Source organism: Nannospalax galili, unplaced genomic scaffold (assembly GCF_000622305.1).
Source record: "Nannospalax galili isolate Female #2095 unplaced genomic scaffold, S.galili_v1.0 scaffold884, whole genome shotgun sequence".
Taxonomy (NCBI): Eukaryota; Metazoa; Chordata; class Mammalia; order Rodentia; family Spalacidae; genus Nannospalax; species Nannospalax galili.
The window spans coordinates 1,148,432-1,172,954 of record NW_008352264.1 but is presented as its reverse complement, the minus strand read 5'-3'; the positions used below and the strand labels follow the sequence as shown (position 1 = coordinate 1,172,954).

General features: G+C 40.5%; 1 protein-coding gene across 5 annotated transcripts in view; it reads right to left on the bottom strand.

Annotated features, from left to right (window-relative positions):
- Positions 1-24,219, bottom strand: part of Ddr2 (discoidin domain receptor tyrosine kinase 2) — a 172,009-nt gene extending 147,790 nt beyond the window's left edge. For 2 of the 5 annotated variants that reach the window (XM_008849081.3, XM_017802205.2), the window contains exons 1-2: positions 24,034-24,164; positions 189-334 (exon numbers count right to left, since the gene is read on the bottom strand). Coding sequence is in view for 1 of the 5 variants with exons in the window: in XM_017802204.2 (XP_017657693.1) it covers positions 24,034-24,168 (135 nt within the window). In the remaining 4 variants the exon portion in view is untranslated. Of the gene's footprint in view, positions 1-188; positions 335-24,033 lie in introns of all 5 variants that reach the window. The other 3 variants (XM_029554063.1, XM_017802204.2, XM_029554064.1) reach the window with 3 other exon arrangements.
- Positions 24,220-24,523: the final 304 nt, after the last annotated feature.

Here is a 24,523-nt window from a genome sequence, read left to right as displayed (position 1 = left end):
AAAGCAACTTATTAAAAAGTAATGAGATTGTAACATTAGAGAACAAATACCCAAGAACCTGACATTCCAATGGGCCTAGGGATAGATAAGTCCCAGCATAATCCAGAAGATGAGTTTCAAGGTGAGTCATGTCCTGCCTGCCACCACCTTCAATTTCCTGTGCCGACAGAGCTAAAAGGAATACTTACATCAATGGGTGCAGAACATTCTCTACGGAACAGAATCCTCCAAAGCAGCAGGCCTCTGCTTCTCTTCGATAACTTTAACGTCTTTAAAACAATTTGAGCCTCAGAACTTTCGAGAGCATGGAATACCAGTCCACTTGTAGATCTTCCTTTATGAAATGGGGGCGGAGGAGAGGAAAAGCAATATTTTATCACAAAGTTTTGCTTCATTCACATTTTTTTTCCTTCTTGGCATTCTAATCCACACTACACAGCAAAGTTTCCAAGCACGCCAGGCTCTGATGGAACTGGACACATCCCAGAGAACCTCAGGGGGATTTCATTTCTGCATCCTGATTTTTATTGGCTTATAAGTTAAAAGAGAGCATTTAAAATTTATTATATATTAATTCTTTGACAGCAATATGTTAACATGAATATTTATTTCTGTGAAAAAGAACTTTTTTTCAGGAAATTTATAGAGATGAATGACATTGTTTTACATTTTTGGATACCCTAAACATCTGGCTTCATCAAACACAGCTGGATTATCATATCTGCCTCTGGATTTAATTTGCTGCAATATCATATGTCAGTTAACCTCTGGAAAGCTCCATGATATATTCATGGGAGAATGAAAAGTGGAAAAAGACAAAAAATGTCTTAGTACTATTATGAAAATAATTTTACCATCTGGGTCTTCAGAAAGTGTCTCAGGGACTCACAGGTCCAGACAACATTCCATATAATGAAAATTCTCAAGTCTACCTCAGACTGCCATCCTCTGCTTTAGATGCAACTGCTTATCAGATATATACACATATATACTCATACTATGAGTATATAGATTTTTTTAAGTTTAAAAAGTCAAGTGACAACAAACTATGCATTTCACTTGGTTCTCCTGTTTTACATGTTGGAACAAGTTCCATTTCAGCCTCCTTAATGACCTCATCCCTCTCCACTATCCCTTGTGTCCCAATGAATGGATATGAAATTGCTATATATACACACACATATATATATATATGTGTGTGTGTGTGTGTGTGTGTGTACAACCTGTGTGATGCCCCATGGTTCAGGGGGGTTACAGAATGACTATGTAAATTGCAGACTTCCTAACAGAAACAGTGATCACACAAAGCAATCAACAACTACCTAACTGTACTGAAAGCTCTCTCAATGAGAGGAAACTCAAGTGTGGTACTGTAAACATAACCAAATACACATGGCTGGAGAGGTCATAGATCTTACAGAAAGCCCCAAAGACTGTCACATCCCTAGACTAATGTAGTTTCTTGGTATGTGAAAAATATGTATTCTTATATTTACAGACAAATATCCCAGTTACCACTCATCAAAGAAGCTTCTTTTATACCAGATGGAGACTATTTCCAAGTACCACAAGTGGTCACACACAGACATTGCCTATGAATTTCCCAGGATGTGACCTCTATACATAAAGCTCACAGAACATAAAACAGGGGTAAAGAGGTCACTAATGAATCTCTCAGTTCTCATTAATGAAGCTCCCTCATGCAACAGAGGACTAGGAACACAAAAGGTCACAAATGAGCAAAATGTAGAGATTAAGAGTCTGCAGAATGCTGGTTCTTGGACAGGACTCCTGTATTAAACTTCACCCACCCAAGGCTCAGGGAACATTGTGGAAGAGGTGGTGGAAAGATTGTAAGAGCCAGGGAGGAGTTGCATGACCATATGGAAATAGAGTCCTGCAAGCTCCTGGGACCCTGCTTGTATGAATCTACAGCAATAGTGTCAGTGTACACAAGTCCCATGCAAACTCAGGCAGATAAAAACCCAGCATAGAACTGGGGAAATGGACAGCAGACCCAAATCTTAGCTGAAGAAATATTGGCAACTGATTACTACTAGGTGAGGAAGAGTTGATCTTCCTAAAGCAAGGGACTCTAGATAAGCTGACTAGACCTCAGTAGATGAACTTGCAGTGAGGAATGTTTAGGGACACTAACTTGACACAATAGGCCTTAACACAAATGACAGAATGTATGATGAGTTCCAGGGCGGGGGGTATAGGAGGGTGCCAGTGGGTACGGGGGTATAAAGATGATTAAGATTGAGATGTTCTTTAAGAAATATACAAAAATTCAATAAAAAAACTTAAAAACATGTAACTAAAGCCAGCTTTCCTCTGGCTTCTGGTTTCTTAACAAGGCATACAGCTGAAATCTTCCAAATCTGAGAAACATCTAAACTTTGGCTTATATTCCTGTCTTTTCATAGCTAGGGTTTACTTCATTACTCCAGGGAAGTATACCTTACATCTGAGCCTGTGTGCACAGGGCTGCTTACAAACAGTGGCCTCTCTTAAAGCATAATCTATCATCACTGTCAGGTCGACATGAGGGAAGAGAGCAAGGCCCTACCTCTGAAAACTATTTCTTCGCAGTTCTAATGTGACAAAAGGTTAATTCTGTTGGCTCATAACTTCCCTGATCTAGAAGCTGATGGAAAACCCCTCATACAGATAACTGGGCTCACACTGAAAACCTCAGATGTAAACTCTGTGCATGTCAACAGTAGCAGGGACAGAGATACAGCTCCATGCTTTCACCTTTAGCAGCCTGAGGCGTTCTCTTTATCCTTTGGGGACCTCAACTCAGGTAAAATAAAAAATTTCATGCCAAGCCAGTATGAAGCAGATTTGGGGTTTTATTAAAAATATCTTAATATAGATTTGAAGTACAAGATTAAGAGAAAAAGATATACTTTGGAATAAAGTGAGAGACACCTGAGAGCATGGGTCTGGGCTTCTCTAAGAGAGTCACAGTTCATTGTCTTTACACTCATCAGAGAGAGGATCTGGGTGTGTTTAAAGTTGTTATCCACAGAGGATTGTTAGGAAACCCAAATGAGATCACAGGGTGGTTCCTGAGGGGCACCTGACAGGATTGCAGTTATAAGGTGAAAATCTAGATCACATGGATGCAAAAAGTTAGGATATTTTAACTGAACAAAGTTAATGGTCTTGTTTGAGATTCCCACAAAGTGTCTGGAAGAGGAATAGTCCTATCCAAGGTCATATACAGTCAGGCCTTAAATTGGTTCTCTGCTATTTTAACATAAAATGTTTATATAAAAAGGAATACTGTCTCTACTCCAGCATCCTTCACAGAGAATGTTAATTGTATTGCAATTCTTGCTTTTCAACTGGTGAGAGACTTCAACCAGACTCTGGGGTGAGGGGTTACTTTCCCTTCTCACATCCCTATAATTTTGTCTGTCTTTCCTGCCTCACACAGGCCATTGGGTCCACTGCCTCACTCAGACACTTACTTGCTGTACAATTTCTGAAGTCACTGAGCTGCTCCTTGCTTATACAATAGAGATAGTGGTAACCATCTCATAAAATTATTAAGAAGAATTTTACTTCTGTTTCAAGAGAAGTGCTCAGTGCTCAGGGATCATTAGTCCCTTCTCTTGTTCTATGAACAGAAATATGCTGTGGACTTGATCCTGCATCATGATGGCTTTTCAGGAAACCTTGCTGATCTAGTCTTAAAAATTCTAGAGATGCAGTAGATTGATGCAAGTGAGATGATTCCACTTTTTTTATTCCAATCCTAAAGAACTTCCCTAAAGTGTTTGCCATCTGTCTGATTAAAAATGAGAGTCACAAGTCTGCTTTCCTACATCTGTCTCACCAGCAAGGGAAATGGGCACCAAGAGTCCCTGGGTTTGGCTTCAACTTTCCAATATTCCTCTGTAATTGCATAGCCCAACATGGCTTATATTTGAATGCCCATCGCACCTAGAGAAAACCCATCTGGGTTGCATGGTGATATACTTTTGAATCATTTTGTGAGTAGAACCAGAACCAGAAACAATGATGCAGAAGGTCCACCAGTGTTCCCATTTACAAAAGAGGAAGCCAAGATTTAGTGGTGCTAAGTTCACCATCATGGCACAGTTAAGAGGAAAAGTGTCCAAGTTCCAAACCAAGTCTGTCCTGCAACAAAACCTGGGTTTTCAGCCACTCCTCCTATGATGCTCCAACTAGGAAGGATTCCAGCCTGCACAACAGGAGGAACAAAGTATCCTTAACTACAGGCTGATAGTTCTACCATCCCAATACTGTAAGACTAAAATCAAAATTCTTCAGACCATTATTCTTAAACTAGATGTGAGTAGATATCAAAGTACTAGGACTTTATTTGTTTTGGATAATTCTAAGTCATTTAATTTCATTTACTTTTAATTTCATCCACTTAATGAGCATTTTATTAGTAGATTGTTATGATCAGTATATTATTTCAGTTTATAGGTTGCTTTAACTAATAGCTTAATAATTACATATTAATTATAATCTCTGAGTCTATAATATGTTGTACAGATGGTTTAAACATGAAGAAAGCATATTCTTTGGCCTCAAAGAAGATATAACAGCTGTGGTTAATATATAATGCATAGGGACTGGAGAGATGGCTCAGCAGTTAAGAGCACTGGCTGCCCTTGCAGAGGACCCAGGTTCGATTCCCAGCACCTACATGACAGCTAACAACTGTCATCCCTAACTCCAGTTCCAGGGGATCTGACACCCTCTTCTGACCTCTGTGAGCATCACCCAACATGGGTACATTTACACACATGTAGGCAATACATTCATACACATAAAATAAAAATAAGAAATAAAATATTTTTAAAGATATAATGCATATACCTAACTATATACAGCCTTCTCACAGTCCCATGGACCCCTCCATGTATGCCCAAACTTACGGATCCAAAGGTCTTTATATAAAATGGTGCATATCTGCCTATAACCTTAAATATATCCTCCCACATACTTTAAAATACATTGGGTCATTTATAGTGCCTGATAAAATATAAATTCCACATAAATAGTTGCTATACTGCAGTATTTTGTAAATAATAAGAGAAAGACTCAACTGAAGAATTTTCTAGCCCAAATTGATCTGTGGTCGTTTGTGGGACATTTTCTTAATTGTTAATTGATATAGGAGAGCCCAACCCACTGGGGGAGGTACCATCCCTAGACAGGTGGGCCTGGACTGTGTAAGAAAGATAGCTGAGCAAGCCAGTGGTAACAAGCCAGTCAGAAGCATTCCTCTTTGGTGTTCAGTTCTTGCCTCCAGGGTTCTGTCTTGGCTTCCCTAGATGATGGATTATAACCTTTAAGCCAAATAAACCCTTTCCTCCCCAAGTTGGTTTTGATCAGTGTTTTATCGTAGCAACAGAGAAGCAAATTGACGTGCCTACACATCACTCATTTGCGTAGATTCTCTGTAATGCTTAGCAAATGGGAAATTCAGATTTTGAATTTGTAGCTTTGTAGAACCTAAACTATTTCAACCCCAGGTTGGTTAAATCTGTGTATATGCAGGGACAACGGTAAATATTTGGGTTGGTAGAAAAAAGAATTAAGTGCTTCCAGAAGGAGTTACACCAGCAGAGTATCCAGTGAAGATTTGTTGATGGAGAGAAGAGACATTGTTGGAACTGACTCGAACTATTACTAGGACTTAGAAAGAAAGAAAATGAAAGCCTAAGAAAATGATCAATTTGGATAGACAAGTTATAGGATGAGGAGGTCAACAAATAGTTGATTAGAGGCCAGAAACATGTAAGTAATTGTAGAGACAGCTGGAAGGTGGTTGAGGTGGGAAAACAGGGCTGTGAACATTGGCAAGACGGGTGAGCCAGAGAAAGCTCTGGAGCAGAGGGAATAACAGGCTGTGTGAAACTCTGTGAGGCTGAACCTGGCATGTGAGGTGCTTTAAGAGAGAGACAAGAGGTAGAATGACCAGTTAGAACATGACCTATAATAATGACAGCAATGGAGACAAGAAATAATAAGGAGCACAATAATAACATAAAAACAGTTGAGAATTAGCCTGTGACTAGTGACAGGAAGGGAGAAGGATGGAGTCAGAGAAGCCTGAGCACCTAGCCTGCATGTGACCAGAAATGCATCCTTACATTTTTAAACCTGGGAAAACCAAAGAGGGGATGAGTTCACAAAGAAAGGCTGTGACTTTGGTTTTGAATGCAAATAATTTGGTTTCCTGAAAGAGGAAAAGGATAGATATAGTCAGCAGAGAGGCAGAGATTTGAGCCAGCATTCAAGGGCGGTTGGTGTTGGGCATACATGTCTGTGTCAACTAAGGCAAGAATGGGTATTTGCAGTGGACAGGAAGACCCGAAAAGAGGAAAACTGAAGACAGTCTTGAGATCCACTGTGTTGGGTTAGTAGGAGGAGAACGTCTCAGTATCCTTTATACCTTCAGTGAAGATTCAGAACACACTGAAAATAGCTCTTCCTCATAGAACTTCAGGAATCCCTGATCCAACCCATCCTTATTTTACAGACAAAGAAACCCAAAACCTCGAAGGCTAGCTGATTAACCAAAGTCTCACACTACCTACACAGGACAACTGACACTAAAAGTAAGTGACCACTGGGAATCAGCATTTGCCTTAGCAATTGGAATGCTTTCCCATGCACATGACACTTGGATCAGAGAAGCCTGAGACACTACAAGCTTGATTTGCCTCCACTGCATCATTCCGGCAGTGTAACCGGGTCTCAACCATATAATCAGCTCAGAGGTTCGAACCACATCTTACTCATCTTCTTGTCACTGTCTTTGCTACCTCTCCTTCCTGTTTCCACTACTAGTTATTACAGAGCAGAAGAATACAGATTATTTTCCTCTTCTGAATATACACATGATCTCAGACTTTTGGAGTTGAAAGGACCTTAAGACTTCCTCCAATGTTAGTAAAAACCCCTGCAGAAACTGGGGTTGAGAGGGGTTCAATGACTTGCCCCAGACTGACAGTTAATGGTAGATTCTAGACCCAAATCTCAACCTCTTATTTCTTCTCATTACACGACCAACCTATGGTGTAAGAGACTTAAAGTTCTACAGCACCCAGTCTCTCCAAGTATATGATGTACATTCCTCCTCCCTCAAGGTGCTCCTTCTGAAAGGCCTCCACAATCCAGTTAGCTTATGGAGTATTGTAAGCTACCTTTCTCTAGGATAAGCAACACTTCGTGTGTATGTATGTATGCATGCTCATGTGTGTGTGCATGTACATGTACATACATGTGGAAACCAGAAGTCAATGTCAGTTGTCTTCCTTAATCACTCTCCACCCTGTTTTTTGAGACAGAGTTGCTCATTGAACCTAGAACTCACTGATTTGGGTACAGAATCTGACCAACAAGTCCCAGGGGTCCTCCTGTCTCTGCCTCCCCAGGGCTGGGATTACAGACATCTGCTGCCATGCCCAGCTTTCCTTGTGGCTACTGGGAATTCAAGCTTGGGTCCTCATGCTTTCATGACAAGCATTGCACTAATTGAGCTATCTCCCCTTCCCCCTGACAACACTTTTATTACCATATGGAAAGAAGGAAACCTGTTTAATTCTCTAACAGTATTTTCCAAATTTACTTGACCACAGGGCTCTCGCCTTTATCCCACACCTGTTGTCATCTACTAACATCTCACAACTTTCCAAAGATTACACTTTGGAAAACATAATCTAGGTCTCTTAGCAAGTGTTCCTCTGTAGGCTCCAAGCAAAAATGCCCCTACTGAATAGCCCTCACTGTGGGAAACTGGTGGGGAAGCCATCAGATACAAGGAAAGACAGCAGCTAGTCACCGTCTATTCCAGAGCCAAGTGCATGGCCAGCAGCAAAGGGTGAGGCAGACATGTGAGACATCGTGACCTGGGGCTCCAATCATAAGCTCAAAACACTTGCCACGGGCCACAGGTTCTTATGGGAAATGAGTTTTAGGTTCCTGTACATTCCACAGCAGCTAATGTGGGAGTTTCCTTCTACTTCTGCCCACGCTTGGCAATCACACTGTCTTTCCAAGTCCTTCTGCATCTGCTGTAGCTTTTCCTTGTCCATTTTGCCACCCTGGTCTAAACCCTCTGGACTTAAGTCACATCTGGACCTCTGAAATCAGCTTCCTAATGAGTGCCCCCCCAACTCCTCCCTGCAGTTCCCCTTAGCTGCTGTCATGCTAATCTTCTTAAGACAACTCTACACTTAACCTTTAGGCAAAAGAAATGAGCAAATTCTACCACAACCAATACTTTTTCTGCCATCCTAAGATGTAACTGCGATGCATCCATGCGCCCCGCCACCCTGGACTCAGCTTCCGCTGTCTCCTGAGCCACCCGTGTGGCTGACTGTTGAGCACTTCCACTCTGTGTCTTGCCCATCTCATTTCTTCTGGTTCTTACCTTCCAACCTTCACCGTCAGTCCTCTAGGGGAACCGACAATTCCATGTATTCCCACACTCACAGACACTGAGTAATTGGCCCTGCGCTTACATGCCTTGCTCTTTTACCATTTCTTGCATTTTCTGACTCATATAATAAGTTCAGGAAAAGAAAATACCATGCCTTCTTAAGTGCTCTTAGGAAGTACTGAAAAAAATTCTCTTGCTGAATAAAAGAATCCATGTTAGTCTCAACTATAAGTTAAGCAGAAAACTTTAAGCCTACAAAAATTCAAGTCAAAATCTAAGAAACTGATCCCTTTTAGGCCTCAAAAGCATTCAGAATAGACCTTTTTAATTCAATTGTCCTTGGCTTTTGAAAACAGAGAGAAAAGTTATTCTAATTCATCCTGGAAAACCCAGGGAAATCCACTGACTTTTTTCTTATAGACAAAGCTGAGCTTTCTGCTACTTCCTTGCAGGCTTCTCATCGAATCTGGCCTCTAGAAGAAAGGGTCTAGATGGAGTACATTACGTGATAGCTAAACATGTATCTCCAAACTGTCCAAGAGACTGACCAAAACAGTATTCTTCCCAAGAAGATGTTCTCCCTTGACAATTGCTCCTTCGATCATTCATTCTTTTAACTATTTGGCAATCATTTTGTGAGCAAGTTCATAAGAGACAAGGATGAACCAAAATAACAAAACAAACAAACCTCGAAACAATCATGGCAGCTGAGGAACCTGCGGTGAATTGCAGTTTAACGCACAATGTGCTCAGATCTGCAACAGAACCACCTGAGGGAGCCTCCTAAAATACATACAGGTCCTCAGGACGCTGCACAGAAAATTCTTATTCACTGCCTGGAGCGAAGCCTAAGAGCTGCATTTTTAAAAAAGCATTTGAGGTGTTTCTGAAGCATACTGAAGTCTGAAAGCCAGATCAAAGACTGGCCCAGTAAAAAATTCAAGCATATGAGGGGTAATTATAAAGCAGCTGCACTTGGGGGTGGGGAGATGGCTCACTCAGGAAACTGTTTGTAGCACAAGCAGGACTTGAGTTTAATATCCAGAAGTCACATTAAAAAAAAAAAGTGAGACTACTGCCGTGCACTTGTAATCCCAGTGCTGAGGAAGTGGAGACAGTTGGTCTCTGGCACTTGCTGGCCAGCCAGCCTAGCTGACCTGGTGAGCTCCAGGCATTGAGAGACTCATCTCAAAGAAAAGATAAAGAAGAAATGAGGCACACAGCTCCTGAGGAAGGACACCAAAGGCTGGCCTCTGGCCTCTGTATGCATACACACACACAGTAGTTGTGCCTACTTGTAATAAAAGACTCACAATGTATAATGGAACTCTGTGAAGAATAAGTAACTGGAAAAACTTGCGTGATGCGATGAGAAAGATACAGGTTCAGATTTTTGTCCTGTCACGTGTCGTGTGACTGACCATCTCTGAAATTGTATCCTCATGCAAAGGAAAAGTCCCCCCACAACTTACAATTATTATAAGGTTCTGAGGAGAGGTTGTATGTAAAATGCTTATCTTAATCTTGGTGCACAATAAACACTCATCATTCACCAATCATTAGTGAATTTTAAAGGAAAGAGGGAAAATCAAAATTTTTTTTCTGAAACATATCAAGCCCAACTTTACTTTGAACACAATGTGTTCCACAATTCCAATGCAGTCCAGAAGATTTCTAGATTTTTAAAAATATTGTACCCTCCACTCTCTAATTTGACATTTTAGAATAAGTTGTAGGTGTCATCGTACAATCTCAGTTCCCGCCTTTTCGTTTGTATAAACAAATGGCATTTGTGCAAATGCCAATAAAAGCTAAATCAAAACAAGAGCAAATCTGGAACTAGAAAAGGCAGTGGGAAGCCTGAGTTATCGCATGGCATGGGGCAGTTTAATCTATTCAGCCACAGCAGTCCTGCTTCAACAGATGTATGATTTGGAATCTGACATTTTACATACCAGCAAGTACTGGCTTTCAAGCAGAGAGCTGAGGCATAAACACACAAAGCAGACAGGTTCTGTCCCAGACTCTGTTAATAACTGGATTCGGTGCCCACTTGGTACCATTTAGATATCACCACAGTATTAACCTCATCTTCAATAGTTACTCTTCATTGTCAACTTGTCTGAATTTGGAAACCCCTAGGACACACAACACTGGGCATGCCCATGAGGGCACTTCCAGAGAGTTTAAACTGAGGAAGGAAAACTCACCCTGAATGTGGGCATCACCATCCCATAGGCTGAGGTCCCAGAGTGAATAGAAAGGAAAAAAGGAGACAGGGAGCTAAGCACCAACATTCATCTCTCCCTGCTTCCTGACTGTGGACTCGACGTGACCAGCTGACTCACACTCTTGCCCCACAGTTAGAGCCACTCTTCCCACCCTGCCTGTCCTGCCATGATGGAGTGCCCCATAAACCCTTCCTTCTTTAAGTTGCTTTCTCGGGTATTTTGTCACAGCAGCGAGATACGTGACTAACAGCAATGGAGTAAATTATCAAGTGATACCTCATTAAAACTGACATTTGACTATTAACTACTCCAGAGTTTTGGTTGAGATCTGAGTTTCCTGAATTTATGAACCCTTGTGGTTATTAAAGACAATTTGTTCAATGTCCTTACACCAACATACTTTCTACGTTAAAGTATTAATACATGTTAATAATAGAACAAGATTACTTAGGTACAAGATTCCAGTCTATCCTCTAACTTCCTCACTAGTGATGAATTTCAACAAAACCACATCATCAGTTACATTAAAACAAAGCTCTTAATGTAAACTATCGCCAGTTGTGTTTTGTTTCTTAGTAAATTTGCTTTCATTAATGAAATAGCTTTATGGTTGCATAAGAACTATCAACGTAAGAAGTGCCTATAGTATCAATTTTTATTTATACATATTTTAATAAAACACTAACAATTTGTCACCTGAGAAGCTAAATTTTTTTTCCTAGAAAATAGATTCACATAATATTCATGTTTGAGTAATGGCAAATCAAATAGTCCCAAGGAAATGTTCCTTGAGACTGAGTCTACCCCTCTCTCCACCTGTGAAAAGGCCTGGGTTTAAGCAACACGGAACCTGCTCCATCAACAGTCTGTGGGCAAAGCCACTTGGAGCATGTCAGGCTCAGCCAGCCTCTGGCCACTACTTGTGGAACTCTGTTTTCTGGTGCACCTACATCGTCACTAGGAGAGCCATTGTTCTAGCAACCTTGGTATCCAAGCTTGATAGCCCTTTGGTAATAACTGACTGTGGTAATTTGAATGGGACATGACTCCCAAAGGTATTTCAACGCATGGTCTCCAGTGTTGGCAGCACTGTTTGAGAACCTTATAGACTAGGAGGTAGAGCTTTGCTGAAGGAAGTACGTCACAAGCAGAGGGTCTTGAGAGTTCACAGCCTCTCCCCACTTCCAGTTTGCTGCATATAGATGAAAATGTAACCAATTAGTTTCCTACTGCAGTAACCTGTTGCCATGCCTCCCCCACCATTATGGACTCTCCCTCTGGAACCATACACCAAAATAATCTTTTTCTTCTATAAATTGCTTTTGATCATGTATTTTTTTATTATTTTGTGTGTATGAGTATTTTATTATTTTATGTGCATGAATGTAGCACCATGTGTGCACATCTGTGGAGGCCAGAAAAGGGCATCAGATCCCCTGGAACTAGAGTTACAGACTGTTGTTCTCTGCCATGTGGGTGCTAGGAACCAAACCTAGAACCTCCAGAAAAGCTGAGCCACCTCTCCAGCTACTCATCATGGTATTGTATCACAGCAACAGAAAAATAACTGATACACTGGCCAAAGAAAGACTTGGAAAAGTTTTCTCTTTTAAAAAACAATATTAACCAAGTGATGAGATTAAAAGTGTGTGTCTCCATGCCCAGCTCTGAAAATACTTTAAAATTTAATTTGTGTGCACACTGAGGCTGGAAGGTGTTAGATTCCTTTCAGTTGGAGTTACAGGGAGTTGTGAGCTGCCAGATGTTGGTCCTGGGAGCTGAAATCAGGTCTTCTGGAAGAGCAGGAAGTGTTCTTAATTGCTGAGCCATCTCTAGCCCACACTTAAATATTTTTGTGTTACCTGTTTTTGTATTTAACAGTCTTTAGAGTGAAAAAACAATATAAAGCAGCAGCTACTTGCTTATTACATGACACTAAATGTTAAACTGAGCAGTCTTAATTTTTTAATAAAAGTTTGGGGAAAAGAAAGACAACTTAGTAGATGAGGGAGAGGTAAAAGGTAAATACTGCTGTTATCAGAGATACGTAGAAAGGTACTCTATGCAAAGGTAAAGACACCATGTCTGCCAATATTCAGACCACAAGAAATCAAATCTGGTATTGTTTCCCAAAAATGACTAATCTGCATATAAAAAATCATCTTCTATTTGTTGCAAAAGTAAAATGAAATAAAAACAAAGTGCACCTGCCTGTACTGTGTCCATAATTCTCATCAGCTAATCACATGTAAGCTAATCTCTTCCTCTACGTTTATATTCATGAAGACACTGGTGTCTTCAACTTTTATAACTTGTAAGAAACAGCATTAACAGAACCCAGCACTTCCAACAGTATACCCAATGCTTAGCCTATTTCCCCATGATCTAGTTCCCAGAGACACTGATCTTACAGCATAACCAATCAATGGAAATTGAGTTCCTTCATATCCTCAAACATATAACATAGGAGGCTTTCATGTTTTCCTCTAAGAATCTTCCTAACAAAAAGTAGGCACTGTGGTAGGCATATAAAGAGTCTTTACTGTGTTTTGAGAACCCAGTATGTACTCACTTATGGGTTATGCTATAAGGTTAGTTAGAGCACAAATTTTAAACATACCTTAAACCATCTAAGATATGTTCCTTGTTAAATTAGGTGATCCCAACCAAACGAACTGGAATTCCAAGAAATGAGATTGGAACTACATGGAAGATCTGAAACTTAAGTTTGCCTTTTAAGAAGAGTAGTATTCAACAATGACCAGCACAGCAAACTATATGGGTGCAGTAGGGGAGCTTTAATCTTGGGGGTAATCAATAACTTCAAATTGGACTTAAAACCTGCTCAATGGGAGGAAATATTTGTGAAGACACTGTAAGTAAATCATGTGTGGCACTGTAAACATAGCCAAATATACATGACTGGAGAGGTCATAGATACTAGAGAAAACCCTATGTCTGTCACACTCCTAGACAAACATAATTTCTTACTATGCTAAATATGGATCCTTATATTTACAGACAAGTATAACAGTCACCATTCATCAAAGAAGCTTCTTTTGCAACAGATGGAGACTATTACCGAGTTCCACAACTGGTCACACACAGAGAATAAGTGTCTATGACATGCCCAACCCTAAGTGACACATCAACATTGGAACCTCCACACTTAAGGTTCACAGAACATAGTGGACAAGTGATAGAAAGAACACTAATGTATCTCTCAACTCTCACTAGTGAAGTTTTCTCATGCAACAGAGGGTAATGAACACAAAAGGCCACAACTGGCCAAAGTGTAAAGAATAAGAGGCTGCAGAGCGCATATCCCTGAATACATTAAACCTCACCCACCCATGGCTCAGGGACCATTGCAGAAGAGGGGCCAGAAAGATTGTAAGAGCCAGGAGTGGTGCATGATCATAAGGAAACAGAGTCTTCCAGGCTTCTGAAAACTTGCTCATATGAACTTACAGCAATGGTGACAGCATGCAAAGACCCATACAAACTCAATCACACAAAAACCAGCATAGAACTGGGGAAATGGGCAGGAGGTCCCAACCTTAGCCGAGGAACTATTGTCAGTTGATCACTGTTAGATGAGGGAGAGTTGATCTTTAAAGGAGTAATGCTAGATAGACTGAACAGGCTCCAGTGGATGAACTCACATGGAGAGACAGCTGGGTACACAAACTTGATTTGATAGGTTTTAATATATAAGGTAGAATGCATGAAATCCTGTGGGTGGACTTTAGGGAATGCAGATAGGGGATATCTAAATACGATTAAAATGTATTGTATGAAATCCACAAAAATTCAATTTAAAAATGTACATTGAGAAAAAAAGAAGAGTAGTATTTAAGTGAAATGCCGGGAGAGAAGATACTGTTCAAAGAGGATAGGGTTGGTGTTGTCATGAAAGTGTAGCCCATATGACTCAAGGCTTCACTTTAAAGTGAAACTGAATGTGGGCACTGGTTCAGGACAGGGATTAGCATAACCGAACTGGAAGATGTAGAAATTTTGTGATGCCCTTTATACATAAGAACATTTTTTCATCTTTAAAGTTATTTTTTACATGTGCATCTCTATGTGTGCACATGTACATGCCACAGCATATGTGTAAAAATCAAAGGGCCATTTGTAAGAGTCAGTTCTCTTCTACCATGTGGGTTCTGGGCACTGAATTCAAGTAGCCTGGTTTGGAAGCAAGCACCTTCACCTGCTGAGCCATCTCCACAGCCTGTATAAGAGCATTGTAAGTGCAAAGAAGTGAAAGCATTTTGAAACATACAGAATCCATGGCTATTACTACAATGTTTGCCTTCAAATAATATGGTAGAGTCACTGTTAGGACTTTGGGAGTTGAAGGGGAAATTTTCTCTTAATTAACTTTTTTAGAGCAGTTCTATATACACAGAGAAATTGAACAAAACCACAGATTCCTCCCATCTGCTCCCTGTCCCTACCTGCTTATCTCCTCTGCCGTTAATGCTGCTCATCATAGTGGTGCCTAGGCTACACTCAGTGAGCCTACAATGACACATCATTGTCACCCAGTGTCAGAGTTTGCCCTGGAGTTCACTTGTGGTATTGACATTTCTGCGGGTTTTAACAAATGCATAATGACACATGTGTTCACTAATATAGTGTCATACAGAAGAGTTTTTGCCACCCTAAAAATCCTCAGTGTGCACCTATTCATCCCTTCCCAGTCCTAACAATGACTAATATTTTTACTGTCTCCATGGTTTTGTCTTTTCCAGAACATCATGTACTTGGAATCCGACAGTATGTATCCTTTAAAGACTGGCTTGCTTCACTTAGTACTATGCATTTGAGTTTCCTCCATGCTTAAAATTATTAGTGATGAATATTATTCCATTATTATTGCATTATGTATTTTAATAAACTATAAATTATTTTAATGTCTGTATATGTATAGATATATATTTGTGCATGTGTCTGCAGATGCATGTGCACACATGTGCTTATGTGTGCAGAGGCCAGAGGTTGACCTTGGGTGTTATTCCTCAGGTACCACCCTTTCTGTTTTGAGACAAAGCCTCTCACTATTTATCAAGAACTCATCAATTCAACTACGCTAGCTGACAAGACAGGAACTGCCTGTCTCCATCCCCCAATGTTGGGATTGTAAGCACACACCACCACTCAGAGTTTTTGTTAATTATTCTAATAATAAATGATTTGTTAGCAAGTTATTAAAAACAATACATTAATAGTAGCGCTATTATTAGTACTACTGTGTTTTATCACTGGGAAATACTCCACGATCAAGATGTTCATTCATTGTTCTACTGAAAGACATCTTAGCTGCTTCCAAATTAGCACAATTATGAAGAATGCCACAATGAAAATTCATGTGCAGCTTTCTGTATGTATACAATTTTTCAGTTTATTTGGGCAAATACTAGAGAATATAACTGCTACATTATATGGTCAAAGTAGGTATAGCTTTGTAAGAAACTGTATTCTAGAACATCTGTACCAAGTTCCTGCTGCCCCACACCCTCTCTGACACTGTACAGTGCCAGTGTTTTGGATTTGGGGTCTGCTCTAAGTGTACTATGCTGTTCCATTATTTTAATTTGCAATTCCTCAGTGACAGGTGAGATCAAATGTCTTCTAATATGCTTACCTGCTCTCTGTTTATCTCATTTGGTAATGTTTATCTCAAGTGTTTCATTGTTTTATAACCAGTTGTCTATTTTCCTTATTGTTGAGTTTTAAGAGTTCCTTATAGTTTTTAGAAAGCAGGCAGTATTTTGCAAAAATTGTCTTCTAATATGTGGCTTATATTCTTGTTTTTCTTGACATTGTCTTTTCAGGAAGGAAGTTTGTAATTTTAATGAAGTCTAGCGTGTCAATTATCTCCTTCATGAATGGTGCCTTGGGTTTTGTATCTAAAAAAGTCATCCTATGCTCAAGGATTTCTTCTTACTATCTTTTGAATTTCATGCTTTTTGATTTACAGTTAGGTTTGTGATAAATTTTGCATTAACTTTTGTGAAGGATGTCAGGTCTGAGTCTAGATTCGTTGTGTTTGCTTAGAGATGTCAAGTTTTTGCAGCACCATTTGTAGAAAAGACTATCTCTCCTTCAATGTACTACTTTTACTCCTTTGCAAAGATTAGTATTTATGTTGGATCTATTCAGGACCCTCCATTCTGTTCCAGAGAACTACTTGTCTATTCTTTTAAAAGCCAATACTGAGCTGCCTTGATTAATGCAGTTTTATAGAAAGACTTGAAGTTCAGTGGTGCTGGCCTTCCAACTGCTCTCCTTTATCAGTATGGATCCCGTTATTCTAGGTACTTTGACTTTACATACAAAAATTTGTTTTATTTTATTTTGTTTTCATTGTGTTTTCTTTTATGAGACAATGTTTCACTATAGAACCCAAGTTGTCCTTGAACAGGATCCTCCTGCCTCAGCCTCCCTGAGCTGGCATACAGGTATGCACTCAATTCTTCATAAAAACTTTAGAATCAGTTTATCACTATCCATAGAGTGACTTGTTAAGATTTTGGTTGTGATTTGGATTTATTTTTAATTTACTTTCATATTATTTTAAATGATTATCTTTATTTTTAAAGCTATAAAATTATAAGTGTATCTGAGCCAGGTGTAGTGGTGTATGCCTGTAATTCCAGCACTTGGGAGGCTGAGGCAAAAGGATCACCTTGCATTTAACCCAGCCTGGGCTACAGAATGAGTTCCAGACCAGCCTGGTTGACTCAGAAACAAACAAACAAAAAAGGACCTGCATCCTGTTGAGGAAGAGTTACTTTTTTTGAGTGAATTGGCCCCCGCCACTCTGTTCTTTAGATTAGTTGTTTCGCATGAAGGAAACTTTCAACACCCTCTAAGTTTTATAAGCCTCTGGGAAGTTATAGAACCACAGGGCATTTAGATGCAGCCCCATAAGAACTGCCAAGGTGTGAACTCCTTTTACAAACTCCAATCCTGATTCATTTTACTCTCAGTGGGCAATGCAAGGGGCATGTATTCGTGTAGCAGTGCTTTAAAATTGTCAAAATCACAAGGCACGCTTCTCCAACCTTACCATGCGATATGTGCATTTGTTCTTAATGCTTTGGTTTAGACCTAGAATGATGAGCATTATTGTGACAATTATGATGAAGACAATGACAACACAGACAATGGTGATGTAATGAACACAGTCCCAATCAAGAAGATGGCACTATTGTTCCTGGTTTGCTTGTTGTACTGATGTTACCCTTATGCAACATTCTTTCATGTGCCTTTGAAATTTTCTTCCATAACTGCTGTATGTGTCTGTTCCCTAAGTCCTAAAGACTATGCTTTACTTCTAGATCCTTCCTTTTCACCTGTTCATATGTTCATCAGGCATTTAATGAATAGCTACGGGGTCCAGATATTAATGTACTAAGCCCTAGCACTGAATTAGGCATATACTAAGCATATAGCAACTTTTTAAATAATGAGACTTTAAACTATAGACATGGAATAGTATAAATAACTTGAAAGAGGAAACGGGTTTATTTCTTTTATACCACCATAATAACTAGCAGAGAAATTATATGTTTAATAAATAGATATTGAGTGGGTGATAAAAGTTAAAAATAATAGCAGTGCAAGTTGCTATCAATAGAGCAACTGTGTGAAAGGTAGATGTAATATGAGAACTTGGGCTTCTGTTAATTTTTCTGTAGGGCTAAAGCTGCTATAAAATATAAATCCTGTTAATTTTAAAAAGGAAATTGTGAAAAATTAAGCACAAAATTTTGAGTCTTTTTGTAGAACATCTGGCTTAACTAACAATCACCATATGAGAACTATTTCTGAATTATTTCTAAATTATACTTCAGCACACTTTAAAGAGAAAAATCTTATTAACCTAAACCTGAATAACAATTTCCACATCAAGTCTTGTCCAAATCCCAGTGATACTCCCCAGAATCTAATGCAGTGACTAGCCAAAGAGATGTATGATTAGGCTGCAGTGGTAGCCTAGTCAATAAAGCACCTGCACACAAGTGTAAAGACCTGAGTTGGATTCCCCAGAATCCATGCAAAAAGAAGCCTGGCATGGTGGCACATGAAGGAAGGAAAGGGAGGAAGAAACAAGTATATCCCTGGGGCTCGCTGGCCAGCCAGCCTAGCCTTTCCGAAGAGATCCACCTTAATAAGAGGCCCTGTCTCAAAAAACAAGGTGGATGGTACCCAAGGAACAAAACCCAAGCTTGACCTCTGGTGTACACACACACACACACACACACACACACATTTGCACACACATGAACACGTATACACATACAAAGAAAGAAATAATCGAAAGTTTTCATAATCTTTGATCACAAAAACAATACATGGCAGAGATTAGCTATCAAATTACTTGCTGAGAGATTAATAATACAGAAGAGACAAACTATAACAGATGGATGTCACATCTATACAATCTACAACACAAAACACTTTTATATGTCAATTAAAATTTTAATCAAAAAATACGCAACTTTAAAAGAGCACCAGTAGAGAGGAAAAAGTTAATGACAAACTGCCTTAGAGATGGGAGCTCAGAAACTATTACTATTTCATGTTTTCTGAATTCATGATATTCTAACTTTAAAAAGAAAAATTAAAGAGCCCTAGATTACTCTCATTTTTAATCCATCTCCCATCTTGGTTTATTCTGGCTCCCTCTGCCATTACAACCTGAACAAAGGGCTGAGGAAATGACTCAGTGGTTAAAAGCACTTGCTGCTCTTGCAGAAGAGGACTGGAGTTCAGTTTCCAGCACCCATATCAAGCTGCTCATAGCCATGTTTAACTCCAGCTACAGGGGATCTGACACCCTTTTCTGGCCTCATTGGACACTCACACACATGTACACACACACACACACACACACACACACAAATTTTTTTAATTAAAATTTCACAAAAGACCCTAAACACAATCTCACATTACAGCAAATCTTGCAGGACTAGCCATCTATGAAAGGCACCCAAAAGGCATCCCCACACCCAAAAGGCATCCCCACCTACCATCTTGATATATACACTCTTTTACCTAATCTGAACAACAAAAGGAGAAAAAAAGCTCATGGGCAAGACAAATGAGGGGATTGGGACTCAATGAGGATAAGACTCCTCCAATAAGACAGGTAGAAAATGATGAATGGTGCTGGGGCCCAAACCTCACAATACAACCTTCAGCCTGTCGACTTCTGCTCATCACAGGCCCATTCTCTCTCGCTCACACAGCAGAGCACCAGGAAGCATTAGTCTCTGAGCAGCAGGTTCAAAAGACCTCTCAAGGATTTCTTTGAGGCGGGCATGAAACACAGCCACAAGAAAACTGAGAATGTGAACTTCCTGTCAACAATGTCTAGCTTCCTGAAGGTATATGGGCCCTTGAAGCCATGGAGTCAGTAATTCATCTCTATGACTTCTTTACTTATGCATGCCTCATCCAGGCCTCAACAATACTTGGGCTAACTCAAAGATGACCTTCCTCTGTACTTACAGGCCAAAGTGAAAGTTCAGCTAAAAGCTCATAATCTGTCAAATGGTCAAGATTCTGCATTGCTTGAAGAACTACAGAAACTTGGAAATACTATAATTTTATGTAAAACATTAAGGACAGAAAGTAAAAGTTAGAATGGAAATCAAAATAAAGAAACTGTTTCCATCTAGATTACATATGAGGTGTAAAGTCTTGATCATAATATATTCAAATGTACTCAAATAGAATGAATAAAAGGAAAAGTTTCAAGTCCAAGAGTTTCAGGATCAGGTGATTGAAATATCACTGGACAGCTATCTGGATATCTTTGTTAAGCTATGTTATGTAAAAACCAAACAGACCTGAATTGCATTGCCTTGGGCAACACACTTAAAGACTTGTCAGCAGAAATATTTCTTTCTGGTTCATGTCAGCATCACGTGGACAACACTTCAAAATACCAGCTCCTTTATCTACCTTCAGGTATTCTGATTTAATTGGTCCATAAATTCTTAAGGTCTACCTGGGGTTCCATGTTACCAAAACATCATCTTTTTGGATATAAGACATACAGTGAGATTCTAGTTCCACTTGCTAAATTCAGAGCAGCTCTGGGATGCCTGGAAATATTGAGCACATTTTGGACTGGGTAGTCCTTGTTTGGAAAGAATCAACTGATTTATATGTTGCACACCTTTGAGCAGGGCAAGTGATATAAAGAATTTAGTATGCCTGTAATACAGACAGGTCAACACTGATGTGAGCTGGCACACAATAGCACATCAGTAGCAGTCCATTTTTAGATGGGGCTTGCTCTTAGATGCCTGTAAGATGTGTTTCTGGGTTGTGTATTTGAGGTGTAGGTGATATAAAATACCCAAAGATGTATCTTGTAAAGGATTCGAGAAGGATGTCTAAGTTAATGTTAATTATAAATGGTGTTAACATTGATAGATGGGAGGCATCTGTAACTTTGTTAGAACATCTATTAAAAATGCTATCATGCCAGATATGGTGGTACATACCTTTAATTCAGCACTCAGGAAGCAGCAGGCAGATCTTTGTGAGTTCAAGGCCAGCCTAGTTTACAAAGCAAGTACCATGTCAGCCAATGCTACACAGTAAGATGCTATCTCAAAAAAACAAATGCTATCACATAGAGAGTTTAGAGCTAAATTCCCTACATGGAATACAGATTCACATGGCTTCCATTCCAGGAAGAGACTGTGTAAGAAGGGAAGAAAGCAGTGGGTTAAAGATCTGTCCTCAGCTAGAAATGAAACTCCTCAATGTCACTCTCCTTTGATAAGAAAGTAGGAGACATCTCCTCTCATTCAGAGATGATGTATATCCAAGAGATGCCTAAAGCCAGTCTCCTACATCCTCCTCTATATTGGATGAGGTACCATGGACAAGCCAGGACACAAAAGAAATTTTCAGAGAGTAAATCCAGAACTATTGCCCCAGGAGGGAGAACAATTTCCATTCGAAGAAAATGAGCATGAAGCGCTGTGAGAAGGCTGGCTTGGTAAAGTGCTTGCCATGCAGGCTTAAGAATCTGAGTTCAATCCCCAGAACCCATGTAAAAATTCCAAGTGTGGAGGCATGCAGTTGTAATCCCAATGATGCCAAGGCAAAGACAACAGGATTCCGGGGTTCAGAGGCCAGGTAGCCTAGTGTTCTCAGTGATCCCTGAGCCGAGAAGAAATCCTATCTCAAAAAACAAGGGGAACAGCTCCTGAGGAATGACATCCAAGGTTGACCTCTGACCTCCTCACACACACACATGCACACAAGAGCATGTGCACATGTACACACATGTCCCCTACTCATACATACACACACACACACACACACACACACACACACACATACACATCTATACCAATTGCCAGGCCTGGCCTGGCAGAAGCTGCTTCCCATTATATTTGGTAACCATAACCATAAGAGTTGACATTGTGAAGCTCATCACAGCCTTCAGAATGCATTCATGTCCAATGTCTCTTAAAACAGGAAGACTGAAAAGTATTCTTTCCCCATGTAGTGAACACAGAAGCCAAAGTGCAAAAAGTTCCAGGTGTGGTGGTGCACGTCTTTAATCCCAGCACTTGGGAGGCAGAGGCAGGCAGATCTCTGTGAGTTCAAGGCCAGCCAGGACTACGTAGTGAGTTTCAGGACAGCTGGGGCTACAGGGAGACCCTGTCTCAAAAAGACCAAAAAAAAAAGTCAGAAACAGAACCTAACCTGGGTCTTCCAACTCTGTCCCAGGCTCTTTGTATAACAAAGCTAAGCAGCCAAGTAAACATCTCATGCCTAGAAGTTAGAGATATCCAGATAAATGTTTCTCCAAGCACAGATTCCCAAGAGGGGATCCAAGCTGTCTGACATCTTCACCTCCTGGTCACCCAGTGAAGGATGGAATTTGACTCCAAAAGTAAGCACTTACACAGGTGGAGGAGGTGAGGGGAGTCCAAGCCAACAGTGATTCGGAGCACAGGATTCCGAGCTGGATATAACAAGTTTCAGGTGCATTAGCTGCATTTCCTTTCATTTCTCTAAGTCTTAATATCCTTTCTGCCTTACAGAACTGTGAGGACTCAATCAAACAACACAGATAAAGCTTCGAGCATGGCATCTGCTCAGAGCAATTATTCAAATGTTAGATTTATTTTTTTAATTTTACAAACACACACACACACACACACAACCACAAAGGCCGCTAGTTGATGAGTCCCTACAACCATCCTCTCTGCTGTTGATAATGTCCTTGAGGTAACGTGTTAGAGAAACTGCCTCTATTGTCTCAGCCTGGAAAACACTTTGAAAAATGAACATAAAACCAGAGATGTGGCGCTTGAAGGGGCACGAGATTAGCTATAGAGAGAACCTTCATCTCACTTTCCGCTCCACTTTGGCTGTGCTGTTAGACCTGAATGAGTAAGTCCCTCTGCTATCATTTTTTAAATCTGAGCAGTGAAAGGGTCAGAGGAGATCCAAAATGCACTTTGCCGGACTCCCACTGCTCCTAAGGAAGATTGCTGAAGGCAGAGGCTGCAAGATGGTGCTGAAGCCACCGACTTGAGCACTTCAGAATCTCCTCAAATGGCTGGCCTGAGTATCCGCCACTCCAGAGAACTCTTTCCCTAGGATAGGCCTCTTGAATCTCGGCCAGAACTCTGAGTCCTAACTGAAAACAGCCCCAAGTCCTTAGATAACAAAAGGATGGCACCTAGCACCAGGAAGGGGGAGAGGCTGCTAAGCAAGGTGGTTGCTTCATGTCACCCACTGCAAACCCTCCAGGCATCTGGCCTTCCCGCCCAGCCACCCAAGCCCCAGGGTGAAGCCACTTCTCATCCAAGCCCACATTCACAGTCGCCTTTCTCACAATTAGATCAGCAACTGTCCTGAAACACAAAAGTGCTGGCGTTGTGTTCTGCCCAAACTCAGGCCCTTCAAACACTTAATGCCTGAAAACCTAGCTCCGGGCTCGGCTCTCTCCACAAGCCTCACTCTGCAATCGGCCTGTCTTGCCTGCCAACAATTTCAACTCTGCTAACACTGTTTATTGTACCTTGCGGCTGCTATGGAGTCATGTACTTTGCTTCGGCCTTCTTTGGGTATTGGCGCCTCTTCTTCCCTCCCTAACACAGATTCAGACCCCCCAAAACATGAGACCTGACTCCCGGAGTCTGTAAGAGCCCAGCCCCCTGCCCTTCCTTGCCGGATTCAAACTGCCCTCCAATGGTTTAAAAACTTTTCCTGACAAACCAAGAGAAGTATATTCAGAGCTTTCGTTTCGTTTCTGGAAAAGAAAAGGGAAAATGAAGAAGAAAAAAGATTCATATCACTTACTTCTGTCCCAGGACGCACAGTTTTGAAAAGAAGAAAAGAGTTATAATCCACTGCGTTCCCCAACCCCAAAAGAAGAATTTGATGTGAAACTCTTCTTTTTCCACTTTGCCAGTGAAGGAGTCCGCTGGTAGGCATACATCCACAGGCTGATGCAAGATGCCTTTGAGAGAAACCTCACATTCTGAGGATTCCTGGGACTGGGCCAGGGATCCCAGCATCCAATATATTGCACATTTGGTTTCAATTAGGAAGGGGGTTGGGGAGGGAAGAAGGCAAGTCACCAATCAGAGCTGTTTTCTGTTTAGAGACTATTTCTTTTAACCCAAGGGACCACGGGCAAAGCTATAATTTACAGCAAAACCCATTCATAGAAGAAAAATATGTATAACCATAGGACAGACTTAAAGACGTAGCTCTTTCCTGCCTTATCCCCACCCTACTGGACCCTGTGCCTTTCCTCCTCGGTCTAAGACTTGGTGCCCATCCTGAG